Source organism: Mirounga angustirostris, unplaced genomic scaffold, assembly GCF_029215605.1.
Source record: "Mirounga angustirostris isolate CCGP_5_RB_7025 unplaced genomic scaffold, mMirAng1.0.hap1 SCAF_11, whole genome shotgun sequence".
In the NCBI taxonomy this organism is placed as follows: Eukaryota; Metazoa; Chordata; class Mammalia; order Carnivora; family Phocidae; genus Mirounga; species Mirounga angustirostris.
In genome coordinates, this window is record NW_026991719.1 from 13,003,245 (window position 1) to 13,030,976 (window position 27,732).

A 27,732-nucleotide genomic window follows, 5' to 3' on the forward strand; every position below is an offset into this window, starting at 1 on the left:
CGATTCCTCTAGCTGTCTTGCTGCTGGGCAACCAGGTAAATGTGATTTTAGTACAACCTGGTGCTTCTTCTGCTTCCTTCCAGAACGGTATGAAAGATAGTGGTCAGGAGAAAAAGTGGGTTGGTGCCATCTAAAGATATTTCCAGTAATTTAGAAGCTAAAAGCTGTGGTCAGCTTTCTTGGAGACCACAGCCTACAGAGCACAGACCAGGTGCATAAAAAGTGGAGAATGTCACGATTACTAATAAAAGGGTTTGGCTCCAGGGACCATCTCCTCACAGATGGACTCTAAGAACAGACATTTAACATACTAAGATGATTATTTTTACTACACCAAGGAAAGAGCCCAAAGGCACTGAACTGCTGGCAAAATCATCAATATAAAACTCCGCTTCAGCTTTTTGGTGAGTTCATTTCTTTCCCAATTGACAGGCCACCACGATGAGCATAAAAAAGTCTCCCGAAGAACTGAAGAGCATTTTTGAAAAATACGCAGCCAAAGAAGGTGATCCAGACCAGCTTTCGAAGGAGGAGCTGAAGCTATTGATTCAGGCGGAATTCCCCAGTTTACTGAAAGTGAGTGCACCACCGCAGAGCCCATGAACGGGGACTCCGAGGGTGAGGAGGGAGGGGTGGGAAGAGGAGAGGATGTAGGGGAGGCGGAGGAATGCAGTACTGATCGGGGCTCCTTCTGGGGCAGAGCACACAGCAGCCAAGGTGCGGGCATCCCTTGACTAAGGGCCCTTGAACGTGTGTTTTCTTCCCTGGTGGCAGGCCACATCTCAGATGGCAAGCACCTAGAAAACAGGGGCCAAGCCTTCTATGCCCCACAGCCTGGGCACAGAACTCTCCATGACCAGCCAGAGTAAAAGGAATCAATGATTGCACTTTCAATGAAGCTAGGCCTAGAAGACCCATAGGTCACTAAGCCAACATGCTAAGGCCTTCGGCCTGGATTCAGCACCTCTGGGCCAGGCTTTTAGGAAAACAAAGAGGTGTGCAAAATAATATTAGCTGACCTTGGACGTGCTTCATCGTTATAGGTAGGATCTGTCAAGACCAAGTCAAGAAGACTTACTAGGCAATCTGTAGAGAAAACCCACTTTGCACTGACAAATTGCCATCTGGTGACATCCACTGATATTTCAAAAGCATTTAAATTTGTGTTAATTTGTGTTAAGCACCTAAATCTGTGTTAAAGAGGCAGCCAGGCATTTCTAAACAACTCCAGGAAGGGATTAAATCTCTTTAGCCAGACAGTTTCTCTTCAAAACCATCCCAGAGTTGTCCAAATCAAAGTGCATCTTGAGGGTGCCTGTGTGGCTCAGTCGTTAACGTCTGCCTTTGGCTCAAGTCATGATCCCAGGGTCCTGGGATCGAGTCCCACATCAGGCTCCCTGCTTGGCAGGAAGCCTGCTTCTCCCTCTCCCACTCCCCCTGCTTGTGTTCCTGCTCTCGCTATCTCTCTCTCTGTCAAATAAATAAATAAAATCTTTAAAAAAAAAAAACAACAAAGTGCATCTTGAGGCAATCATGCGAAAGAGAGGTAGGCTGATCTCCTTGCTCCAATACACTTTCTCTACTTCACAACTAAAAGCCATTTTCAAAATGGAAGCGACTGTGCAACCCTTTCATCTGACTTGGTCACTATTTAGCTGTAACTTCAGAAGAAAGCATTGGCTCCCCAGATTTTAACCAGAAATGTCCCTTCTGCCAGTATGACACATGAGGAGGTTTCTGGTTATAGCTGTTGAGGTTTCTGGTTTTAGTACTAAAAAGAAAAAGTGGCCAAATTCAATGATATAATCCAATCTCTCCTCATTTGCTTACAGTTAAAATATAAAATAACTTTTAAAAACAGTTAGAGGTGCTAGCAGAAAAGGAGACTTAAAAAAAAAAACCCTTTCCTGATTTTTATTTTATTTACTTACTTTTAAGTAAGCCCTACGTCCAACATGGGACTTGAACTCATGACCCTGAGATCGAGAGTCATGTGCTCTACCAAATAAGCCAGCCAGGCGCCCCAGAAAAAGAGACTTTTTAATTAAAAATTAAGACAAAGTTTTCTGAGAAAGATTAAATTCTAATAAACACTCTGAGATTTTTTTCAAAAGGAAGAAAAATAATAATAGGAAGGAATAATCATAATAAAAGAAAGAAAAATAATAATCTGACAGGAAAGCCTAGGCAGTCTACTCAAACAAGTTGTTTTAAAAGGTAAGACTGGGGAATTGTTCTATATTTTCCTATGGTTTAGGTATTTCCTACAAAAAGCAGGTATGATGACTTATAATTTGAATAAAGGTAGGAATACTGGTGGTAAGTTTTGAAAAAATCTACTTACCATATCATGTACCGGATTATACTTTCTTAAGGATTACTAAGGTTTTCCAAGCTATACTCTTCCCATCATCGCCTTGTATGGCTGAGAATCTCATAAACGCTTCAGGAAAAGTGTTTGATATTTTTACAACAAATGCTGAGTAACTAACTTAGTTTTGTCTTCTGATCACAGCAATGTATCAAATGTCTTTAGAGGAGTCTTAAGGGTTAAAACATATCTTGATGTGGAGATCAGTTGTACAATGTCAAAATACTTAACAGTACTGAACTCTACACTTAAAAATAGTTAAGATGGTAAATGTTACCACAATTTTTTTTTAAATGTTGAAGCTGACTTATAAACTAAACCATTTTTTCAGTGAGTTTCCTAGGTACTATTTTTTTTTTTTAAGATTTTATTTATTTATTTATTTGAGAGAGAGAGCGAGAAACAGCATGAGAGGGGAGAGGGTCAGAGGGAGAAGCAGGCTTCCCGCTGAGCAAGGAGCCCGACATGGGGCTTGATCCCAGGACCCTGGGATCATGACCTGAGCCGAAGGCAGACGCTTAACCGACTGAGCCACTCAGGCGCCTGGACCCTGAGATCTTGACCTAGGCCGAGTCAGATGCTTAACTGAGCCACCCAGGTGCCCCTGATGTGCTTTTTAAATTGATTTCACTTGTTAGAAATCATTTAGCGTTAAATATGTCTAAAATCAATCAATCTTAACTAGGTACTATTTTGCTACAGATAACCTCCTACCTGAAAGGCAGAGGTGTAACGGCTTTAAGATTTGAGTCTTAGGGCGCCTGGGTGGCTCAGTCGGTTAAGCGACTGCCTTCGGCTCAGGTCATGATCCTGGAGTCCCGGGATCGAGTCCCGCATCGGGCTCCCTGCTCGGCAGGGAGTCTGCTTCTCCCTCTGACCCTCCCCCCTCTCATGCTGTTTCTCGCTCTCTCTCTCAAATAAATAAATAAATAAAATCTTAAAAAAAAAGATTTGAGTCTTAGGCCAGAGACAAAACTTAAGTCTGCTTAATACACTTTAGAGTAGTAACAGTCAAAAGGGAGTCAAGCCTAACATGATCTCTTACAACATCTCAAGCAGTGGTTCTCCAAGTGTGATGGGTCCTGGCCCAGCAGCATCAACATCACCTGGGAACCTGCAGGGTGTAGAGGGGGGCCACAACCCAGGGGCTTGGGAAAAACTGGTGTGGATCCTAGTTAAGGGCTTGAGCTCTAGAGTCAATGTTTGAACCTTGAGTCCTTTGTATACCAGCTGTGGGCCCTGGAGCCAGTTAGCAGCTGTCCCGGAGCACAGTTCCCTCCTCTGTAAAGTGGATCTCCCCCGCACAGGGTAGTTGGGGGCAGTGCGCAGGCTGCGGAGAACCCACGGCACCGTGCTGCCTTGGGTTACATAGAACCAGCTCCCAGGAAAAACTTGGGGCAAGCATCATCAACTGGTGGGCCATGGGCTCCTCGGCAGTCCAGTGAAGCCCTAAGATTCCTTCTCCCTTTTTAGAGACATAAAGAAAAATACTGGGGCGCCTGGGTGGCTCGGTCGTTAAGCGTCTGCCTTCAGCTCAGGTCATGATCCCGGGGTCCTGGGATCGAGCCCCGCATCGGGCTCCCTGCTCCGCGGGAAGCCTGCTTCTCCCCTGCCTGCTGTTCCCCCTGCTTGTGCTTGCTCTGTCTCTCGCTCTCTCTGAGTCAAATAAATAAATAAAATCTTAAAAAAAAAAAAAGAAAGAAAAATACTTAAGGTTACACAGAAAACCAATTACAGTTGACCCTTATATAACATGGGTTTGAACTGCATGGGTCCTCTTATATGCGGATTTTTTACAGTACGACAAATGTATTTTTTCTTCCTTACGATTTCCATAACACTTTTCTCTAGCTTGATTGATTGTAAGATATGACATTTAATACATAAAACATACAGAATCTGTGTTAATCAACTGTATATGTCATCAGGAAGGCTTCCAGTCAACAGTAGGCTCTTAGTCATTACGTTTGGGGGGAGGCAAAAGTTATCCCCATATTTTCGACTCCGTGGGGTGTGGGTGCCTGTAACCCCTGCATTGTTCAAGGGTCAACTGTATATTAAACTACACATTAGCAATATTAAAATGATAAATGTGTGGGGCGCCTGGGTGGCTCAGTTGGTTGAGCATCTAACTCTTGATTTTGGCTCAGGTCATGATCTCAGGGTCCTGGGATCCAGCCTCCTGTAGGACTCCATGCTCACTGGGGAGTCTGCTTCAGATTCTCTCTCTCCTCAGCCTCTGCCCCTCTCCCCGCTTGCCCATGCACACACTCTCTCTCTTTCTCTCTCAAAATAAATGAAATCTTTTTTTAAAATAAAAATAAATGTGTGATATAGGAAAAACAAGGTAGCCAGTTCGGTGACATGGAGCTAAAGTTGGGCTTTCTACCCTCAATCATCAGCGGCATGTAACTGAAGCCTCAGCTACCTTGTTGGAACACAGACCCAGCATCTCTAATTTCAGAAAATGGGTAGCGGTAACTGATTCATTTTCTCTCCTCTCCCCTTTCCCATCCTTCTCATCTAAAACCAGGGTCCCAGCACCCTAGATGAACTCTTTCAAGAACTGGACAAGAATGGAGACGGAGAAGTTAGTTTTGAAGAATTCCAGGTCTTAGTGAACAAGATATCCCAGTGAAGGAAAAAACCAAAACAATATATCATCATTCCAAGCACCAAAAGAAGAGCGCCTGGGATGTGGTCCCCATTCTATATGCAATCACTAATGTCTCTGTTTAATTCTTGGCAATTATAATGATCTGGCAGTGAGGTCCAATTACTGTTAATAAAGAAATTCTTAGACATGTCTCTCCTTGTCAAGTACAGACCCCCATGGCTTAATAGACTTGAAAGTAACCTTAGTTTAATGCATTTAATTTTATACCTTTTTTTTTTTTAAGAAAGGCTGAGAATAGTTCCATGATCTTCACCAAGACTGCAAAGATAGTGTCAGGGGCTTAGAAAGAATTCTGACTTGCCAAAGCAACGCCCTTACTCCAGTCTTCCATCAAAATAGCCCTGTTCCAGTTCTCCCTCCCCAGCCACTCAGTGCTCACATCATTTCCAATTTCAACTCTAGTCAACAGCTAGTGAGGAGCAGACTTCAAAACACAGACACCTGTCTTTAAAGTCACTTCCAGCACTCACTGTGTTTTTTGAATCAATGACCCTCTCGGGGAGTAGAAGCATTATGGGACCAAGAGTCAGTTCTCTCCATCACTGAGGGGGTGGCCTTGGTTCTGGCATGTAATGTTTAAAATAAAAGGGACAGGAAGACATAGGGCCCTCCCAGCTTTGTCATCTAGTGCTGCTGGGACTCTCAGGATCTGAGAAACAGCGAGCCCTCAAGTTCCACTTACTGAGTCCAGCTTGGGGGAAGGAGGGAAGGGGAGTGTTGGAGAGGAATTTAACCAAAAAAAAAAAGAAAAATTACTTCTAACGCCACCACCAAGAAACAAAGGAAATTTTTATACACAATGAGGAAATGTTTAAATGCAATCTGTATCGTTCTAATTCGATACAAGAGCATTCTTATTGCATCAAAAGCCTTAAACATTTCTAATGACTAATTATACTCCACTACAGGGATACCCCATAATAGTCTTAACTATTTCCCCATTGTGGGACATTTCGATTGTTGCCAGTTCTGATTCTTCTAAATAATGCTATAATGAGTACCTGTTCATATCTCCGTCAACATACCATATTTCCTTAGGAGAATTTCTGAGAAGTAAATGTCTGGGTCAGAGGGTATGAGTATTTTTATGGGGTTTGTGAAAGAGACCACCTAACTGATTGTCCGAAAGATTGTATTGATTCAAAAGTCTACAAACAGGCAGGAGAACACCAGCTGCACTCTCCAGACAGCATTAGTTGGTCTCATTTTAACAACTTTATTAGTTAAAACAGTGCACATCTTTTATTCATTTCTAGTCTTAATAGGAATCCCCCACTATTTCCCCATTGAGTTTACTGTCTGATATTGGTTTATAAAAGGTAATTTTTCTCTTGTTTAAGAAGTTCCCTTCAGGGGCGCCTGGGTGGCTCAGTTGGTTAAGTGTCTGCCTTCAGCTCGGGTCATGATCCTAGGGTCCTGGGATCAAGCCCCACATTGGACTCCCTGCTCCACAGGGAGCCTGCTTCTCCCTCTGCCTCTGCCTCTTTGTCTCTCATGAATAAATAAATAAAATCTTTTAAAAAAAGAAGAAGAAGAACTCCCCTTCTCCAGGCACCTGGGTGGCTCAGTTGGTTAAGCATCCAACTCTTGGTTTCGGCTCAGGTCATGATCTCAGGGTCATGAGATCGAGCCCCACATAGAGCTCTGTGCTCAGTGTGGAGACTGCATGTCCCTCTCCCTCTGCCCTTCCTCCCATTCATGCTCTCTCTCTCTCTCTCTCTCAAATACATAAATAAAATCTTTTAAAAAAAAGAACTCCCCTTCTCTTCCTAGCTTGTTATGAGATTGTGAGCAGGAGGGTTTATGTTCTGCAGATTGTCTACTGAGCATCTATGGCGATATGGGCATTCTTTCTTTTGTCTGATCAATATAATGCATCAATCAATTCAATCCCCAGGACAAACACATTGTCCAGTCATGATCGATTATTCTTTAATGCTGTTAAATTAGGCATTCTAATATTTTATTTGAGATTTTTACATCTTTGGGGTGTCTGGGCAGCTCAGTTGGTTAAGCATCTGCCTTTGACTCAGGTCATGATCCCAGGGTCCTGGGATCAAGCCCCACATCGGGCTCTCTGCTCAGTGGGGAGCCTGCTTCTCCCTCTCCCTCTGCTCCTCCCCCTGTTTGTGCTCTCTCTCCCTCTCTGTCAAATAAATAAAAAAATCTTTTAAAAAAAATTAAGATTTTTACATCTTTATTAATAACCAATATTAGTCTATAGTTTTAGGTTTTATTTTTTGTTTGCGGGTGTTTGCTGCGTTCTAATATCTAGGTCATGTTAGCTTCCCATTTTAGCCTATGTTCTGGCTCTCAATTGGCCCCTCACAGTATAAATATACATTATCTCTTTCAACTCCACCATGTATAAAGCAACTACTATGGGCAAGGCATTACAAAAGATGCCATAAGAGAGGGCGCCTGGGTGGCTCAGATGGTTAAGCGTCTGCCTTCAGCTCAGGTCATGATCCCAGGGTCCTGGGATCGAGGCCCACATTGGGCTCCTGGCTCGGTGGGGAGTCTGCCTCTCCCCCTGTTCATGCTCTCACTCTCTCTCTTTCTCTCTCTCTCCATCTCTATCTCTGTGTCTCAAATGAATAAATAAAACCTTTAAAAAAAAAAAAAAAGATGCCATAAGAGATAGAAATTTCTAGACCTCTGAGATCCGAAGTCGGCAAGTCTGGGATCAGGTCAGGGAAAGGCTTAATTGCAAAAGTAGTATTTCCAACTGGAATTTGTAGGAAGAGACTTGAGGGGAACCTGAAGGGAAGGGGCAGCACTGGGCTATCTAAAAGAGAGAAAACACGGGATGTCTGGCTGGCTCAGTCAGAAGAGCATGCAATTCTTGATCTCTGGGTTGTGAGTTTAAGCCCCACGTTGGGTGTAGAGATCACTTAAATAAATAAATATTTTTTAAAAAGATAGAGAGAGAAAACACCCCAAGTAAACACATGTGTAAGTACAAGGCAGTTCAGAAACACACATACTACATTTTGGGTGGAAAGCCAGCTACAGGGAATAAAGAGGGCATGCTGGCTTCAGATCATAAAAGTCCTTGGTTGCCATGATAAGCCAAGGTCAGAAAGGGAGTAGAGGGGCACCTGGGTGGCTCAGTCGATAAGGGTCTGCCTTCGGCTCAGGTCATGATCCCAGGGTCCTGGGATCGAGCCCCGCATCGGGCTGCCTGCTCCGCGGGAGGCCGGCTTCTCCCTCTCCCGTTCCCCCCTGCTTGTGTTCCCTCTCTCACTGTCTCTGTCAAATAAATAAAATCTTTATAAAAAGAAAGAAAGAAAGGGAGTAGAAAGGTGTAGGAGTCATAAAGTGATGTGAACGTGCTGCGGGAAGACGAGGTGGCACCAATAAAGAGGTTGCAAGGGGTGGGGAGTGGTCACAAAGTGGAGGCTGGGGCTAGGCAGGAGGCCTCCACAGCAAGTGGGGCAAACTGGGAAGGCCTCATAGGAACGGTGGCAATGCACAGGAAACCCATGGGAGAGATACCGTCTCTGCCTGGCTAAGATTTACTGACTTGGACAAATTATCATTTGAGGACCTTCAAGAAGGGTGAAAACGTATGGAGTGTCGTACGTAGTAGGAGTGTATGTACATGTCTACTTCGTTGGCTTTCTTGGCCTAGTTTCCAACATTGATCTCATCTCCCACATCCAACAGGATTCGCCTGAATTTCCTCTAGAATCAATAGTACCAGCACTTTGTCAACCACAAAACTTCAATCCTCACTAGACTGCAGGCTCCGCCAGGGCAAGGACCCTGGGATCATGACCCGAGCCGAAGGCAGACGCTTAATGACTGAGCCACCCAGGTGCCCCTCTACTCCCTTTCTGACCTTGGCTTATCATGGCAACCAAGGACTTTTATGATCTGAAGCCAGCGTGCCCTCTTTATTCCCTGTAGCTGGCTTTCCACCCAAAATGTAGTATGTGTGTTTCTGAAAGATCTCTGGTCTTTCACTGATGTACCCCCAAGTCTAGCTCAGAGCCTGGCACATGGGACAGGTTCAAGTGTTATTTGCTGAATGAATGATTCTTGACTCTCCAGTCACCAAATCATTCCATAAAGCTGCTCTGCCAGCCGGATCTTTCTACTCTAACTCCTGCTCCAACCCAGCTCCTTAGATCGCAGACTGAGGCTGCCTTAAGACTCAACCCAGTGCTGTGCCTGGAGTCTTCTCTCCCCTCTCAGCTCTCTTGATGCCATGCCAGCTGAATCTTCCTAAAGCACTAATTCTATTGCAAAGTCTTTGGCAATGAGTACGGTATTTGCATAATATGTCACAGTTGACAGGTATTATCTTATTGGTTCCCTAGGGCCTTCAGGATTAATTTTGACACTGATACTCAAGGAGCCCCACAAATCTGTACCAATCTCCCTTATTTCCCTCCACTTCTCTACAGGAGCCTATGCTTCAGCCAAGCCACTCGGTATTTTACGAGCAAATCTTGGACATTCCGGTCTAGCCGATGCCTCCCCTCCTCTCTATGAAGTCTCCCAGCCTTTGACAACCTTCTCTTCTTACTCTAACCCACAGTATTTTTTCTAGATTCTGGATTCTTAAGTATCTAAGGTTTACCTGCGCTGGGCAATACTGTGGCCACTAGATCAGGTGGTCATGGACATTTAAATCAATTAAAATTAAATAAAATTTAACGTTCAGTTTCTTGGCCACACTAGCAATATTTCAAGCGTTCCACAGCCCCACGTGGCTAGTGGCTATCATATTGGATAGCACAAATACAGAGCATTCTACCACAGCAGAAAGTCCTAGTTGACAACCCTGCTAGCATTAATGTGGGCACGACGCACGTACTGCTGTATATTTGGTTATATGTTTCACCAGTGTATGTCTCGAATCCCCAACTAAACTGCAAGCAGGGTTGTGATAGCAGTTCATTTGTAATACACTCTATTTCGAACTGCACTTAAGTAGACAAGCTCTAAATGTAGAGTGACTTTTTTCTTTTTATTAATCTCTTTCCACTAGCATCCAGTTATTTCTACTGCAGAAAAATCTTTCAAGTGGTTGAAATACCTATTCCTAAGGCATTTCCCTTTGAGCTCAAGGTACAAAAGCCTTCAAATACATTAGCTTTGAAGTACTCATTTAGTCATTTATTGTTAAAATTATAGACAACCCTTGTGATTCACTAATGGAGGCTCATTGCAAGCACGGCGCACCGTCTCCTTCCAAAAAGTAGGCCGGCAAAAGGTGGAGGCTTGGGTGGAGAACATGCCCTAGCCATTAGACAGCAGCCATCATGCCTGAAGAATTGTTCTTTCTCCAGATAGAAAGCAGTCTCTATGGCCAACAGCCTAATATCAACTCTGAACCTACTGCCCCCACAGAGACAGGACTAAATGACTATTAGGCTCCCAAACTGGTCCATAAAAGGCTATTTTAGCCATAGCTGTCTTCTTGGCAGCTGCTTTGATGGGAAGAAAAGTTCTTTAGCCCAAACGAAGCTCCAAAGGACTTCTAGAAGACCGTTTTGTTAGTTGGGAGATGCTCACTCAAGGTTCTAAATGCAAAGCAGTCTTCAAAGTAATAAAAAGTCGCCTCAAAGGTTACACTGAATGGCTGTCTGGGTTTGTTTTAATGCCTTTTAATTTGCTTTCCATATAAAGTTGTTGAAAAATAACATGGAAGAAAAGATATTTCAAACAGCTTCATCTAGAGGTAGGAAAATGTCATGCATTAATTATGCTTAATGTATAACAGAAATTACCCTTCACCTGAATCGACTTTTAATTAGATGTAACTATATGCCACAAATCCAGTGTGTCAAATGTGAAATCAATTTTGACTTTGAAAATCCCTGGATCAAAAAGGGATAAAAGAAGTCATATCTATGATAACCAGAATTGAAATAGTATCAAATACCACAGTCTCAAGTGTCCATTTGCATCTGCTTAAAATGCTTCAAATTCCTCACTTTTCCTTGCCAATACCTTTATCCAAGTAGACACGTGTGTACGGATGTGTGCGAAGGCGGAAGACGGATTTTGTTTTCCAAGTGTTGTATCTTATGGAAATCCAGGGTTTTTTTAGTTACTGTTCTCCATAAACAGAAGAGAAATGCTAAAAATTAAGCATATCCACATACCTAAATACTGGATTGAGATCATTCTTCCTATATATGTCTCAAAACCCAAAAATACTCTAAATAGAAAGTACACGACGCCGTGAACTATCCTCCACATGAACTGGAGAGATCTGAAGCCAAAATCAAGGTCAAGGGTGTCAGCAGCAGCCACGTGATTAATAAAGAGTCAGAATGCAAGTCACTCACAGCTGTGTTCCTGGTAAGCCTTGTCCAGAAAGCAGGTAAGCCTACTTTGACACAAGCCAAAAAATCAGACTCACTATAGAACCCTAAATATTCAGCAAATTCCCAGAGCCTTCTATTTCACCTTGTGGATTAAGCAGAGAAATGACACAATAAAATAAATTTTATTCACTCTCTCCTGGTAGTCCCGGAGTCTACCTTCACTCTTAGAGAAAAATCTATTTCTCCTTTTATGTGTGTAAGAGATACCTCCTCTTAGATCTCTCTCCCGGATGCCCTTGTCTCTACTGCTGGAAGAGACATTGACATGGTAAAAGGCAAATCTCCATCTGTAAGGGTTATCTCCCACTCTGTACCAGGAAGAGGATGACTAAATCTCTAGAAACTCATATGAATGTAGAAAACAAGGATTTCAGTCTGCATCACAATCATACCCTTGTTTCCTGTGTTTTTCCAAGTAACCCCCACCCCCCCAAACTTGCTCCCCACTCCCAACATCATCTTTTGTCTTTAGCTGGAGAGGTTATTTAACATGATCGCTTGGGCCACTTGGTTTTCCTGGGTTTCTCCCATGTACGCAGGAGGTAAACAGGTTATTAAGCTTTCTTTGTTTTTGTCCTGTTAATCTTTTATGACAGAGGGGTCTCAGCCAAAAACCTAGAAGGGAGGAGTAAAAATTATTTTTCTTCCTCCACACCTATGAAACAGATTTTAGCAGCAAATATACCCTAAAGGAGGCTCCTGGTTTCCAAATTATCTACTTTTTTAGCTGGAAGGGCCAGAATGACCATTACCCACTGTAAGTCATTGTTATTTGCTCAAGTTTAACTGATTTCCCAGCCTGCCTGGTATCTGCTGCCTGACGATTCTGTTCCCTTAGCCTTTCTCCTTAAGAGGACTTCTCACCATCAGCACAAATGCTGCCTCTTAAGGCTATTTTTCTCCAACAAACTGATTACAGGCCATAAAGATGTTCAGTAGCAATTAGGTTTTATTGTTCCCATCTCACTTATGAGTATAGAAGCTATCAAAATGCAAAATGCACAGATCCTCAGACTTAGTAATTCCCCTCTAGGAACACGTGCCATAGAAATGCGCATGCATGGGCCGCAAGGACATATGCACAGGGATACTAATTTGGAACATGATTTAAAGTTGCAAAATAATGGACACATATTCATCAGTGTGAGACTGGTTAAATAAATGATGCATACAGCAGGGAAGCATGTGGAAGTTCCCTGTGCACTGACAGGGAGTGATGCGCACAAAAAGCAAGGGGGCAAAAAAAAAAAGCAAGGGGGCACAGTGTCTCAAGCATGCTAGCCAAGGTATTTGTTAAAAAGGAAACACATATCCATATATGTGTGCCCACGCGCACGGGCACGCGCGCACACACACACACAGTGCAAAGAACAGTCCGCAAAGGATTAACCTTGCCAAAGTTATCTAACAGTGACACCTACTGGTCAAAACACTTCCTAGCACACGCTACCCCCACCCCCCCAAATCACTTCCTATCCCAAAGTATTATCTTAGGAAAGAAAACCCATGATTTGCCTGCACAGCCGTTTCAGCCATTAGTCAAGAAATATGTTTATAATAAAGCTTCATAAGGAACTCTTCAATAGTATTAGGTCTTCTGAGCATAGGACTTAAAAGTACCATCTGGCTGGGAAGCTATGGTTCATTATGGTCTGAATTGCAAGCTATAAAAAGAATGAAGAATATCTCTATATCCTTCCATGGAGTGATCTCCAGCATATAATGTTAAGTTAAAAAAGCAAGAAAGAAAAAAACGTGCAGAGCATGCTACCATTTATCTAAGAAGGAGAGGGGGTTACAAGTAGACATATAGGTTTACTTATATTTTTTAAATGGAAAGATAACCTGTTAAAAAAGAAAGAAAGACAACCTATTAAAAAATAGAATTAATGACTACCATAAAGGAAGGGAAGTGATAGGATGGAGGAGAGAAGAACGGAAGTGGATTTCTTAAAATCAGCGGTTCTCCGGTTTTGCCCGTGCCCCCAGGGGATGTTTGGCTGGAATTTTAAATGTCACAATTGGGGGTTGGGAGGAGTCTACTACTGACATCTAGTGGGTAGAGGCCAAGGATGCTCCTGAATATTCTACAGTGCACGGGACAGCACCCCACCACAAAAAATAATCCAGCCCAAAATGCCAATAGTGCAAATTGTATATCTAATGGGGGACTTGTATTTAGAATACATAAAGAACTCTTACAATCTAATAATACAAAGACAAATAACCCAGCTCAAAAACAGGCAAAGGACCTGAATAGACATTTCCCCAAAGATGGTATACAAGTGGCCGATAAGCACATGAAAAGATGCTCAATATCCTCAGCCATCAGGGAAATGCAAATCAAAGCCACAAAGAGATACAACTTCACACCCACTGGGATGGCTATAACCAAAAAGTCAAATAATAATGGGGCCTTTGGCTGGCTCAGTCAGTAGAGCACGCAACTCTTGATCACAGGGTTGTAAGTTCGAGCACAACTTGTATCCAATGGTCATAGCGGCATGATTCAAAAGTGTCAAAAAGTAGAAAGAACCGAAATGTCCATCAATGGATGAATGAATTAATAAAATGTGTTGTGTCCATCTAATGGAATATGATTCAGCAATGAAAAGAAACAAAGTACTTATAGATGCTATAACCTAGACAGACCTTGACACCATTATACTAAGTGAAAGAAGTCAGTCACAAAAGGCCACGTATTGTATGATTTCATTTACATGAAATGCCCAAAATAAGCAAATCCATAGAGACCCAAAACAGATTAATGGTTACCTAGAGCTGGGGGTGAGAGTAGGTTGGGGGCGTCAGCTAAGGGGTGTGAGGTTTCTTTTGAGGTAATGAGAATGGTCCGACATGGATTGTGATGATGGTGGCAGAGATCTGTGAATATGCTAAAAGCCATTGAATTATGGACTTCAAATGGCTAAATTTTATGGTATGTAAATTATATCTCAACAAAACTGTTAAAAAAAAGTGATCACGGGGCGGGGGTGGGGTACCTGGGTGACTCAGTCAGTTAAACGTCTGCCTTTGGCTCAGGTCATGATCCCAGGGTCCTGGATTGAGCCCCGCATTGGGCTCCCTGCTCAGTGGGGAGTCTGCTTCTCCCTCTCCCTCTGCCCCAGCTCATGCTCTCTCTCTCTCAAATAAATAAAATCTTTAAAAAAAAAAAGTGATCATGGGGCACTAAGCTGGCTCAGTAGGAAGAACATGTGACTGTTGATCTTGGGGTTGTGAGTTCAAGCCCCACATTGGGTGCTGACATTATGAAAATAAATAATAAATAAACTTAAAAAAAAAAAAACGATCACAAGGGTGAGGTATGCACTCTGACAGAGGTGGGCACGAGGCACAGAAGGCAGAGGCAAGGGAAGACCGGAGATCAGGACAGGCTTCCCACGATGAATAGGAAGTTGTCAGTCATCGGTTTGGTTTACTTTTTTAATTAAATTCTTCACTGGTTTCATTGACATTCCAGGGGAAGGGAGACTGCAGGAAGGGGGACATCTCAGGTATAGGGAATATATAATTATAATTGCCCTATTTTATTATTAGTTATTGTTGTTCATCTCTTATTGTGCCACATTTACGAATTAAACTCTATCATAGGTATGGACGGGTAGGAAAAAATAGAGTATATATACAGTTGGGTACCACCCACACTTTCAGGCAACCGCTGGGGGTCTTGGCATGTCTTCCCCACAGGTAAGGGGGGCCTACTGTAGCAAAGCCACATGTGACCAAGCACAGTGACCTTCAGTCCCAGCCAAGAACCTTGGACTGAATATTTTCTAGGAAAAAGAATCAGTGAAAGATGAGGAGCAGCGCAAGAAAGGTCGTCACCTTTGTGTTAGAAAGGCAGATGACCGCCAATGTGGAAACTAGACAGGCAGGGGACGAGTCTGGAGACAGGACAGCCCATTTATTTACATGAGCAGTTATAAAGTATTGTCACAGTGGAGTTAATCCTTTCCTAAACATGAGGCTTGAAAACTGCTGCAAAAAGAAATCAGTCCAGGACTGTGTTTCTTCAAGGCACAGCTGACAAGAGGGACTATTGAGAGCAGAGCCGTTTCATATAAAAATAATAGTAGCAGTAGTAATAATAGTAATAAAATCATATCTAATTTAAAGTGTCCTGATGTGGTAAGGAAAACATAACAATAATTTCCCCTTATGCGTTTAGGCCAGAGCTAGAAACAAAATGACAATGACCCGGGGCGCCTGGGTGGCTCAGTCGTTAAGTGTCCGCCTTTGGCTCAGGTCATGATCCTGGGGTCCTGGGATCGAGCCCCACATCAGGCTCCCTGCTCAGTGGGGAGGCCTGCTTCTCCCTCTCCCACTCCCCCTGCTTGTGTTCCCTCTCTCGCTGCGTCTCTCTCTGTCAAATAAATAAATAAATAAAATCTTTAAAAAAAAAATGACAATGACCCAACCCAGAAAGATAAGCCACTTACCACAGGAACACAGGCATTTGGCTCAAATTCTGTGGAATCGGCACCTGAGGATGAAGAAATGAGGTCAATAATTCACCAGTATTGCTGAGAAATAGTTTAAGTAATAAGAACTTTTTAAATCAAAGGGTATTAGCAAATAGCAGGCCTACCTTTCAAGTTAAGGCAGTTTCTTGCAAACTCTATCACGGCTAGTTGCATCCCAAGGCAAACTCCTGTTTGAAAAAGCATGTGTATAAAGCAAATGAACATATTTTGTACGACTTCATATTTCCTGTTCATTTGTTTACTGCCCATCTCCTTCCTCTAGAACGCAGGCTCGGAGAGAGCAAGACTGCCTGCCGGATTCACTGCTGTGCCCTCTGCACTCAGAACACCTGTGGCCGGAGGCAGGCGGGGGGATTAGGCCACCTGGACTTGAGGAAGAAGGAATTCGAGGTCAGAAAAGAGCAAGAGAAGACAGGGCAAAGTTCCCAAAGGCAAATCTGCCTCCTTCCAAATTTGCCTCTAACTCGAGGCATATGCGTGGGATGCAGGGCTGACCCAGAGCGCGTGATTCCTTCCAAGAACGTCTACCAACACCCCGACTCAAGAGGGAGACTTGATACTCCCTCCTCTCAGAGGGCAGCCTGAGGCCGGCCAGCGGGCCGGGATCGAAGGAGCAGGAAGTCTGTGCCAGGCTGCTGGGCGCAGAACGGCTCTATAACCTCACTGCAGGAGAACAGCGGCAGCTGGGGGAAGTTGGCATCTCCACTGCGGGCTTGAGCATGCTGGCGAGCAGGAAAGGGAGGCGCAAGATGGAACGGAACAGAGAACTCAATAAGGAGGAACACAAACACCTGTGTAGCCCCCAGCTGCTGCCACAGGGATGGGCCCTTCACCCATCTCCACATCCACCCATTCTCTCCACTCAACAGATGCCAAGGAACATTCCAGATGTTTTTATAGACATATCTAAGGTATACAAGAGACTCATCAGAGAAGGGCAATCAGTATAGTTGGCACACTAGAGCAAAAGTTGGTGAGCACGAAACAGCTGAGTGCTTTGGGGGGGAACTTCGGCAAGTTCCAAATGGCTAAAACATAAAGAGATGCTGTGTTAAAGAGAAAGCTGAAGAGTTGCAAACTATTCTATACAGCGAAAACTATCTGAAGAACACTAACCGCGTTTAGACAAAAACCAAACAAGATTACTTCATAAGAAAACAGTGGCCCAGAGGAGCTTAGATGGGTAAAACAAAGCAACATATCAAGATATCTAACTACTCCCCACTTCTCTTTTGAAAATGGATCCCAAGTGGAGAGCGTGTAGGAAGCTATTCAAAGGACAGGAGGCAGTGGGGAAAATGAACAATCTGCTGATATTGCAAAAGCCACAGAAGCCAGTCCACTCGGTCATAAACCCACCAGTACAGTGACAAACACAGCCTCTCCCCCACTTCCCTTCCCACACCCCTGCCCCTGCCCGAATCCCCAGCTGCAGAGCTGCCTTTCCCCCACTGAGGGGCCATTTCATCTGGTTCACTGGTCCAGAAGCAATGCTTTAAAATTTAAACAAAAGGGGCGCCTGGGTGGCTCAGTGGGTTAAGCGTCTGCCTTCAGCTCAGGTCATGGTCCCGGGGTCCTGGGATCGAGCCCCACGTCAAGCCCCACGTCAGGCTCCCTGCTCGGTGGGGAGTCTGCTTCCCCCTCTGCCCCTCCCCACTGCACTGCTCTCTCACTCATGCTCTCTCTCCCTTGAACAAATAAATAAAATCTTTTATAAATAAATACATACATAAATAAATAAAATTTGAACAAAGACTTTAAAAAGACCTGGCTCTACCAAATTTTAGCAGAGCTCTTCCTGTGATGTAGGATGGTCTCTTCTAGCTCGAAGTGGTGAAAAGATGGATTCGGGTGAAAATGGGAGAAGGTAAGGGCAGGTGTACACAGTGACTTCTCCCAGCCTCTTGCTACCCAACCAGAATGGTGCTAAGTTCTCCCAGGTCAACAGCCTTTTCTACGAAGGACCAGACAGTAAAGATTTTAGGCTTTGCAGGCTGTAGGCTTCGAACTCTGCCACTGCACCATAAAAGCAGCCACAGACAATATGTAAACAGATTGGTGTTACTCCAATAAAATCTTATTTACAAAAACAGGACAGAGTTTGCTGGCCCCTGTGGTGGACTATTTGGCACCTGAATATGCAAATCTGAGTTCACACCTTTCATGTTAACAAACCCTATGACGTGTTACCCCTACTACATATCAACAATCCAATCAACTCATAGTTAGGATGCATAAACGTGAGTTTTACCCAGGAAAGGGATCTTCTTTGCCCGTGCCCAAGAAATGGCCTGGAGTTTTCCCAACGTTCCTCGGATTCCGAAGCCTCCCGGCACAAGAACACCACTGCAATCAACACAAGACGAGGGTGAATTTGACATCGTTTTTCTTTTTAAAACTCTTATTTTCAGCCAGTCAGGCTTACTGACCCCAAGTCCAACACTTGGCATGATTGCTAGAGAATATGCTTGAGGTCTATTTTCAGAATTGACCACATGATTTCACATCCTGAACTTTCTTCCTGAAATCCTCCCAATGTTATGAAGAAGAGGCAATACTTTTTCACAACTGACTTCGATATATATATTTTCCGATAGGTCTTTATGGTATGTGAGCATAGTGACTGAGAAACTCAATTCGATTACAAATGCCCCTGAAGTATCTGAATAAAAAAAGGTTAAGGTTCTTTTAAAAGCACTATTAGAAAAACGTTAAGATCTCTTGCATAATCAGAAAGAGTTAAACTGGTAAAATCAGCCTAAGATTTCAATTGCTAATTAAATAATGGCACATGAAAGTCTCCTGGCTAGGAGACACTTTAGAGACCTTTTAGGCAAACACTCATTGAAAAAGACAAGAGTTCAAGAACTAACTGGGAGGGTCATTCTACCCTCACAACACGGTGTTGCCCCCAAAAGTTCTGTTGACTACTTATAAAATAAAACCTAGACTCAAATGATGTAAAAAAGAAAATATAACCAAGAAGGAAGAGTTGCATCCTTGTTCTTTAATTGTGCATCTGTAAGATCTATTTCTGTATCTTTCAATAGAATCAACCCACTTTCTCCCCGTACAGGATCCCCATAGTCCCCTGAAATAAAACCCATTTCCACTGCACATGCCACGAACATGAACGTGGCACGTTTCAAAGTAAATGAGGTGAGGATGCAGCATGTCCACCCTTAATGACCACGACTACAATAGACTACCTTTCAAAAATGTGCAAAAATTAGGAATTGGGGTCAATCAGATCGTTATGGGAAAAGCACAATGGCATTCTCCTAATTGGCATGGACAGTCCTTGGCACTCACTCAGCTTTGCACAGCTTCTGCCAAGCTTCATGGAATTTCACAGGGTCCTCAGTTTCGGTGGTCTGCTCCAGATCAATGGAGTCTATGTACTAAAAAAAATATCCAATAGATTAAAAGAACATTTAAGAAAAGTAGATACTCAAAAATACTCGAGGCATCTAACACTCTGACCCAACTATTCAATAACTACTCATTTTGCAAACACTGCACGGGTCACTTAGGATAGAAAAGCACAATCTCAGGCTTGGGGCTCTTATCTTCCAGGAAGACTACAGAACCAAATACACAGGCACACACACCATAGCGTGGTAGTGGCTATGATGGGCAAAGAGAATGTTGTGGAAATAAGTAGGAGCCACACTTAATCTAGACCTTGACATGGCAGGAAAGATGGGAAGAAGCACCATCGGGGAAGGTCTCTAGGGAGGTGATGTCCGAGCAGCTCAGCCCTCGAGGATGAGCCTGTGTGTGCATGTTGGGGGGCTGGCGGGAAGGTGTGTGGGAGACACAGGGAGGAGGGGAGCAAAGGAACAGCTTGTATGAAACCTCAGAGGAAAGAGACAAAGGGGTGGTCACTCGGGGGCCCTCAAAGCAGACTCCACCAAGGGAGAGGAGAAGTTTACACTTGAAGCCTACTGGAAGGTCTTAAGGAACAGAGAAAACAGAGAGAGATTTTAGAAGGATCACGGTGCTATGAGGTGGAAAATGGAGGGAAGACAGCAAACCAGTCAGGAAGCTGCTACAGTAAGCCAGGTGAGGTAAACACAGGAGCAAAGTGGTCTGAAAAGAATATGACGAGACCATGATTCAAATAGTACTTCGTGGAAGCGAATGTCAACAAATTCTGTCAACTGAAAAATCATATATAATGACTCTTATGTACATAACAGTCCCTATAGACCTGTATTATTTTAGTGTTTATTTTGTAAAAATTATTATCTGAGGGGCGCCTGGGTGGTTCAGTCATTAAGTGTCTGCCTTCGGCTCGGGTCATGATCCCAGGGTCCTGGGATCGAGCCCCGCATCGGGATCCCTGCTCAGCGGGAAGCCTGCTTCTCCCTCTCCCACTCCCCCTGCTTGTGTTCCCTCTCTCGCTGTGTCTCTCTCTGTCAAATAAATAAAGTCTTTTTTAAAAAAAAATATTATCTGAATATATCTTAACATACAGACTTTTAAGGCTTTATAAAATTGGTAATCTAACAATTTTTCTATTGCTCTTTTCTTTTCTCTACGAGGGGCTGGGGGACTTGGAGGAACAGGAAGAGCAGGAAGTGAAGTGTTCCTTGGAAAGCCACAAATAAAAAGTGATTACAGGGGCGCCTGGGTGGCTCAGTTGGTTAAGCGTCAGGCTCTTGGTTTTGGCTCAGGTCATGATCTCATGGTTTTGAGATCAGGCCCCGTATCTGGCTCCTTGCTCAGCAGGGAGTCTGCTGGAGATTCCCCCCCCCGTCCCGCCCTCGCGCTCTCTCTCTCCCTCTGCCCCTTCCCTCGTGCTCTCTATCTCTCAAAAATAAATAAATCTTTTTTAAAAAAGCGATTAGGACAGGAGGAGCCTAGAAAGGTGAGAGAAAATTCAGATAGGTCCTAAGTTAGAAGTTACTAAATTTCTTAGATGCATACATGTATCCTTTTGTTCATTATATAAATATTTCACCATTTAAATCAAGATAATAAGGCTTGCTTAAACTATGGCATACCTATATAGAATACCATTAAACAGAACATATATACGTATGTCTAGAAAGATACACATCAAACTGGGAGTGACAGGTATAGCAGAGGAGTAGGATTTCAGGGAAGAGGGATCTTTGGCTTTCTGCATTTTACATGATGCTTTGTGTAAATTTCCTACACTGAGCATGTACTACTTCTATATCTAACAAAGACAAAGAATATACTCAAGCTATATACATAAGTTCCCCCAGACTTCATCCCATACACTTTTTCCCTTTGCTGACTTTGCTCTGTATCCTCTCACTGTATTAAACCTTAGCCACAAGGCAGGCAATATGCTGAGTACTGTGAGTCCTCCTGGTGACATCAATCCTGGCGGAAGTCTTGGGGACCCTTCAACACAACACGAGATACCACAGCGAGTGACTGAAATATGCGGAAGACCAGTAGGGGCTCACCATCAGATTCAATTTGTGGTTGATGGCCAAGGCTGAATGTTCCAGGGCTTTGAACACAGAGGCGTAGCAGTCCCTGAGCTTGGTGTATTTGCCAACCAAGGCTATGGAGCACGTTTTCTGCAACCTTTCATACCTGAGATGAAAGACAAGCTTAAGAGTTATATGCATGTAATATAACATCACAAATATAATGACAGCCACTGTTCTTATCCCAAGGCACTTCTTAAAACCTTAAGGGCAGATGAGCCTCGAACTTGATGTACTTGACTCAGATCCCCACTCCACCCCTAGTGAATGAAAATCTGTGTGTCTGACATAAGCAGGCACAGACATAAATCCAAGGAAGGTGTATCAGAGAAACTGTTAAAAGCATTAAAAATAAAAAAGGTCTCCCTGTGATGGACTCTGAAAAACAAACTGAGGGTTGTAGAGGGGAGGGGGGTGGGGGGATGGGTTAGCCCAGTGATGGGTATTAAAGAGGGCACGTTCTGCATGGAGCCCTGGGTGTTATGCACAAACAATGAATCATGGAACACTACATCAAAAACCAATGTATTATATGGTGACTAACATAACAATAAAAAATTAAAAAAAAAAGTCTCCCCATCTCATAAACATGAGCTGTGTTTAAATTCGTTTATAAGGTGACACTGTATAAGAAAATGCATTCTGAATGTCAACAGGAAACACTTCAATATTAACTTCGTAAGGTGACGTTATATAAGAAAATGCATTCAAACTGTCTACGTTAAAAATGGTTACAGTCCCAGCTGGCCCACAAAGGCAGGTTATTCAAGGCATGCCCGAAGAATGGCACTAAGAGAACTACCGAAAATATTACAAGCCATTTGGATCATTTTTATGAGAAAATTCCATTCTACATAAGATGCTCAATCACATTTTACCACTAAAGACACAATGTTTCCTGTTGCTTTGTTAGGAAATCTGTACATGAAAATTGTCTGAATTGTCTGGTCTGGTACTAAGTATGTAGAAATGTCATCTTGGAGCTAAAGATGTTTTAGGGCCTGAAAGCAAACCCGTCACCAAACACCTTAGAACAGAAAGGTTACCGTGAGTGGGAACACTCTACTTTCATACCAGCATCTGCAAAGGGTGCCAGACAAGAATGATTGCACACAGGCTACGAGGCGAAAAATGCATAAGAAGCTAAGAAGTTCAAACTGACAGGAAAGGTGACTTTCTACGAAGGTGACTGAAGAACCTCAGAGAAAGCTGCTAAGCCTTTAGATTGCTACTGAATTTTATGTCGCTCAGGAGATTGCATGGCTGCTCATACTTCACCCCATCCCTACTCAAAGGACACAGGTGACAAAGTAAGTTGGTATCCAGGCAAGATTCTGATACAACGTCAGAGGGAAATGCTTTCCGTGCCAGGTTTGGGCCTGGAGAACTGGTGATCACAACCACATCTGAGCTGACCCACTGGGCTGAGCCCTTCCCCCCTATTCTCACTCCTCCACTAAAGGAGGGATGTCCACTCTGTTCCCAGGAAGGAAGAAGGACTGGGGTCAACACTACCAGCTCCTCCTACTCACTCAGTCTGATCTATCCAGGGGAGAGGAGGAGTCACTCAGCAGCTGGAGGAGACAGGCCACATGTCCCAGGGAAAAGGGCTGCCATCCAGGAAGGATATGTATCCTGAGCGCACTCCCCTCGTGCTCTTTTTCACTCTTGGGCCTGCAGTCGAGGCTCAGGGGGCCCTGTCCAGACCAGCCGAGCTCTCACCTGCTCCGCACCTAGCCATCAGCTGAGGGGGTCAGCCACTGAGGTTGCTGTGAGCCACTTTGCAGGCCCACCCCACAGGCAGGTCCCCAGGGAGGCGAGCCGTCGCCACTTTGGCCTGGGGTCCCAGGCGAGCTCTGCCATCCCGTTCAACCAGGGGCCCCTGGCCTCTGAACAGCACTGGATCTCCATGAGCAAGGCTACCCTGGTTAAGCATCAGGCTCTTGATTTCGGCTCAGGTCATGATCTCAGGGTTGTGAGATCAAGCCCCGTATCTGGCTCCTTGCTCAGTAGGGAGTCTGCTGGAGATTCTCCCTCCCTCTCTCTCTCCCTCTGCTTGCTTTCTTGCATCTCTCTACAGGCTGTACTGAGGGGACAGTACATACCCTCATTACCAATAAACCAACATCACCACGAGAGACCAATGCTCAATATCCCTTTTGCTTGAAGACTATGGTGAGCTGAATGGTGGCCCCCAAAAACCTATGTCCCCCAGAATCTGTGGATGTGACCATATCTGGAAGAAGGGTCTTTGCGGATACAATTAAGTTAAGGATCTCGAGATGAGATCATCCTGAATTAGGATAGGTCCCAAATCCAAAGACAAGCATCCTTATACAAAAAGAGAAGAGGAGGGGAAAAAAGAGAGAGAAAAGAAGAGAAGAGGAGAGACACAGAGAAGGCCATGCAATGACAGAGGCAGAAACAGGATACCAAGGATTGCCGGCAGCCCCAGAAGCTGGAATGGTTTCTCCCTAGAGACTCCGGAAGAAACCAATCCTGCTGATGCCTTGATTTTGAACTTCTGACCTCCACAACTGTGAGATAGTACTTTTCTGATATTTTCTGCCACTCAGTTTGCGGACATTTGTTACAGCGGCCAAGGAAACTAACATGAAGACCAAACACTGGGGGCGCCTGGGTGGCTCAGTCGGTTAAGCATCTGCCTTCGGCTTGGGTCAAGATCCCGGGGTCCTGGGACCGAGCCCTGCGTCGGGCTCTCCGCTCAGTGGGGAGTCTGCTTCTCCCTCCCACTCTACCTCTATGCTCTGTCTCTCGCTCACTCACTCTCTCAAATAAATAAATAAAATCTTAAAAAACAAACAAACACTGGCTTTTAAAAGCACAGCAGCTCAGAGTATAATTTAGAGCTATTTCCAATAAAAGGAGTTATATATTAAAATTTCTAGTGCTTAAAGAGGATCAGCCCCAAGCTACTCAAAGTCCCCCCAAAGGGACTGATTCCTTAAGCATTCTGGAGGGCAGGGGCTTAACTGTATCATCATGCAAGAAAGTACCTAAGTTCAGAAACTGCACTTTGTTCCTGATTTTACTTGTCCCAGAAATTCTAAGACACTTTTTAAATTTTTAAGTGAAAGACTGATAGGTGATCAATCTACTGATCATCTACCAAGATCAGTGCTTTTGTCACCTTCAAACCACTTTAATTATTGTTACCAACCTCAGTAACCAATACTCAGCGCCCAATGTGAGATTAAGGTCTTAAGTGTTTTCTCTCATAATTATCACAATGTGGGTACTAGTATCCCCCTGTTATATATGGATGGGAGAACAAGTCCAGAGAAGTTAAGTAATCCATCCAAACTCACACAGCTAGTGAGAGGAGAAGCTGGGATCTCAGTCCAGAGTGCCTGATACCAGAGCTTACTTTTTTTTTTTTAATTTAAATACAAGTGACAAATAACCTTGTATTAGTTTCAGGGATACAACATAATGATTCAATGTTTGTATGTATCACGAAACGATCAGCACAATAAGATCTACTCCTTAGCAACACCAGAGCCGACATTTGTAACCACTGCCTCTCACCTAAGCTGCATGAAAAGCAAGGCAGTCAGGACTTTATGGAGTAATGCCTTTCTTTTACTAAATGTAGTAAAAGAAAATAGGTGACAGGAATTTAATTTCCATATGACTTCAAATGAGACAAGCCTCGCTGAAATTAATATCGTGGTCTTAAAGCTAGAACCTGTCTGAGGTTTTAATAACAATGCTGCCAGTTAATAACTGCAGGATGGAGCAATAATGATAGAGACTGAACCTCTCATTCAAAGGGGATTTTCTTTAGGAAATGTTATTCATGTCTTTTTTTTTTTTAAGATTTTATTTATTTATTTGACAGAGAGAGAGGGGGAACACAAGCAGGGGGAGTGGGAGAGGGAGAAGCAGGCTTCCTGCCGAGCAGGGAGCCCGACGCGGGGCTTGATCCCAGGGGATCATGACTTGCACCAAAGGCAGACGCTTAAGGCTTAGCTACCCAGGCGCCCCTAGCCAAGTCTTTAAAGACAAGCAAAACAGGGGCTCCTGGCTGGCTCAGTTGGAAGAGCACGTGACTCTTGATCTCAGGGTCGTTGAGTCTGAGCCCCACATTGGGTATAGAGACTACTAAAAAATAAATAAGCTTAAAAAAAAAAACCAAGCAAAACAAACAGCAAAAATCTGTGACATTTAAACATGTTTAAAATGTTCAGAAACTGAGGGCGCCTGGGTGGCTCAGTCGGTTAAGTGACTGCCTTCGGCTCAGGTCATGATCCTGGAGTCCCGGGATCGAGTCCCGCATCGGGCTCCCTGCTCAGCGGGGAGTCTGCTTCTCCCTCTGACCCTCCCCCCTCTCATGCTCTCTGTCTCTCATTCTCTCTGTCTCAAATAAATAAATAAAATCTTTAAAAAAAAAAAAAAAAAAATGTTCAGAAACTGAGAAATCAATCAAAATGCTTCCAGAATTTAAAAAAAAAAAATCATTCCATCAATTCATTTTCGTTTAAGTAGAACGAAGTCAAAAGCTCCAGAAGTCTTCAAAGAATACAGCAAAACACTCGACCAATGTATTAAAGCTTTAGATAAATCCAGACCAAAATATATACATACAGAAAGTCAATGTGACTTAGGTATACTTCAAAGTAGGTCTCAATCCTACCCCCAAACCCAAAAATTATTAAAGATTACATTAGTAATTCCTTTCACGTACCTGTCAGCCATATTTCTCCACTTGAAAAGCAAATTACTTGCAGAATCACCAATGGGCAGATCCAATCTCTCTTTAAAATATTTAACAATGCCTTGTTCCTCCAGGAGCACAGGCACTCGGTATGTGGACGAAACATCATGGATACATATGACCTGATTAATGATGATAAAACACCATATTTAAATGGAACACCTCAAATATGGCATAAGAATGAGCTCAAGAATGAGCCAAAATTCAAGAGACATGGCAGTTCATTTATACTGATTGAAGAAAAGCAAGAGCCCGGTGACCCAAACAAGAGGAAGAATTAACACAAGCTTACTTTGATCTAATTATAAAACTCTTTGAACTCATTATTCCAATTCTGGAAACGTGGATACCATGGTAGAATAATTTTATATATATATCTGGTCTTTGTTCTCAATTCCTGGTACAAAGCTTCAAAAACCTTTGGAAATTCCTGAGTGACAGGAGTATCTTTATTATGCTAATGAGGTGACTTATGGTGGCCCCCTAGATGGCTTCAGGATGGGAGTTGGTCACCAGAAAACCCACGAAATTATACTGGAACTTTCAGCCACCTGACCTCCAAGGATAATAAGGGGGCTGGAGAATGAGTTCAATTAAGCGACCAATGGTTGACTCAATCATGCCTATATAATGAAACTCCCATTAAAAAAAATCTCTAGACACCAAGACTCAGGGGAGTATTCTGGTTGGTAAATCTACAAATGTACCAGGTACAAAAGCTTCTGAGCTTGTGATCCTCCCAGGCCTTGCCCTATGTATCTCCTTATCTGGCTGTTCATTTGCACTCTTTATGATAAAATGGTGATAGTAAGTATAACATTTTCCTGAGTTCCATGAGTCATTCTAGAGAATTATCAAACCCGAAGGGGTTATGGGAAGCCCCAAATTTGTAGTCAGCCAGGCAGAAGTATAAGTGGCTCAGGGACACTGGAAACTTGTGGCTGGTGACTGAAGTGGGGGGCAGTCTTGTAAAGAACTCAGCCCTCAAATTTGCAGAATCTGATGCTCATTCCAGGTAGTTAGTGTCGGAGTTGAATTACAGGACCCCAGCTGGTGTCAGAGAATTGGTGTTGAAACATGGATGTTCTATGTGTCCATATCCAAGACACATGGCCCAAGGCATCACCTAAGTCCAGGCTAAAGCAGTAACATTGAATATGTACACTGTGTCTTCTAAATGTGGGTGTGCGGTTCGTGTGTGTGTGTGTGTGAGTGTGTGTGTGTGTATTCATTTGTTGCTGTTGCTGCTGCTGGAGTGCTTTTGTCTCCTCCCTTCCTGTGGATAAATTTCAAGCACACACTGAACCCAGTCAAATTAATTATTACACCTGTTAGAGGAGAACAGCTCCTTTAAATGCCAGGTGGTATGGTTGTTTTTCACACTTACCCTAACGAGCTTTCACCACCCTGTCAAGTACATCCAAGGGACTACCGGCAGGCTTTTAAGGATCTGCCACATTCTAAATCAATGCCAAGAAATGTTCTGCTAACTCTATGCGTTCACTTGTGCATTCACCAAACTACTAATTAAAACTAAATCTCTGGGCAGCCCAAACTCCCACAGTGGAAGACATGGAATGTGGAACTATTTACTCATTTATCCTCCAGGCCAGAGAGAGATTTTTT

At 43.5% G+C, this 27,732-nt stretch overlaps 2 protein-coding genes across 7 annotated transcripts in view; one reads left to right on the forward strand and one right to left on the reverse strand.

Annotated features, from left to right (window-relative positions):
• CTPS2 (CTP synthase 2) overlaps positions 1–27,732 on the reverse strand; it is a 99,550-nt gene that overhangs the window by 43,619 nt on the left and 28,199 nt on the right. For all 6 annotated transcript variants that reach the window (XR_006790815.3, XM_045875269.3, XM_045875260.3 and 3 more), the window contains 6 exons: positions 26,077–26,228; positions 21,342–21,474; positions 19,210–19,298; positions 18,149–18,243; positions 16,002–16,064; positions 15,853–15,896 (listed from right to left, as the gene is read on the reverse strand). Coding sequence is in view for 5 of the 6 variants with exons in the window: in XM_045875269.3 (XP_045731225.1) it covers positions 15,853–15,896; positions 16,002–16,064; positions 18,149–18,243; positions 19,210–19,298; positions 21,342–21,474; positions 26,077–26,228 (576 nt within the window). In the remaining variant the exon portion in view is untranslated. The remainder of the gene's footprint in view (positions 1–15,852; positions 15,897–16,001; positions 16,065–18,148; positions 18,244–19,209; positions 19,299–21,341; positions 21,475–26,076; positions 26,229–27,732) is intronic.
• On the forward strand, positions 442–5,009 carry S100G (S100 calcium binding protein G). The gene is made up of 2 exons (XM_045875303.1): positions 442–576; positions 4,905–5,009. The coding sequence occupies exons 1-2, from the start codon at positions 442–444 to the stop codon at positions 5,007–5,009; spliced, it is 240 nt and encodes a 79-aa protein (XP_045731259.1).

What these genes read in the sequence shown, in the direction of transcription:
- S100G (XM_045875303.1), top strand. Translation starts at nt 442, where the DNA reads ATGAGCATAAAAAAGTCTCCCGAAGAACTGAAGAGCATTTTTGAAAAA. An exon ending in AATTCCCCAGTTTACTGAAA is followed by an intron (nt 577 to 4,904) that starts GTGAGTGCACCA and finishes ATCTAAAACCAG; the next exon opens with GGTCCCAGCACCCTAGATGA.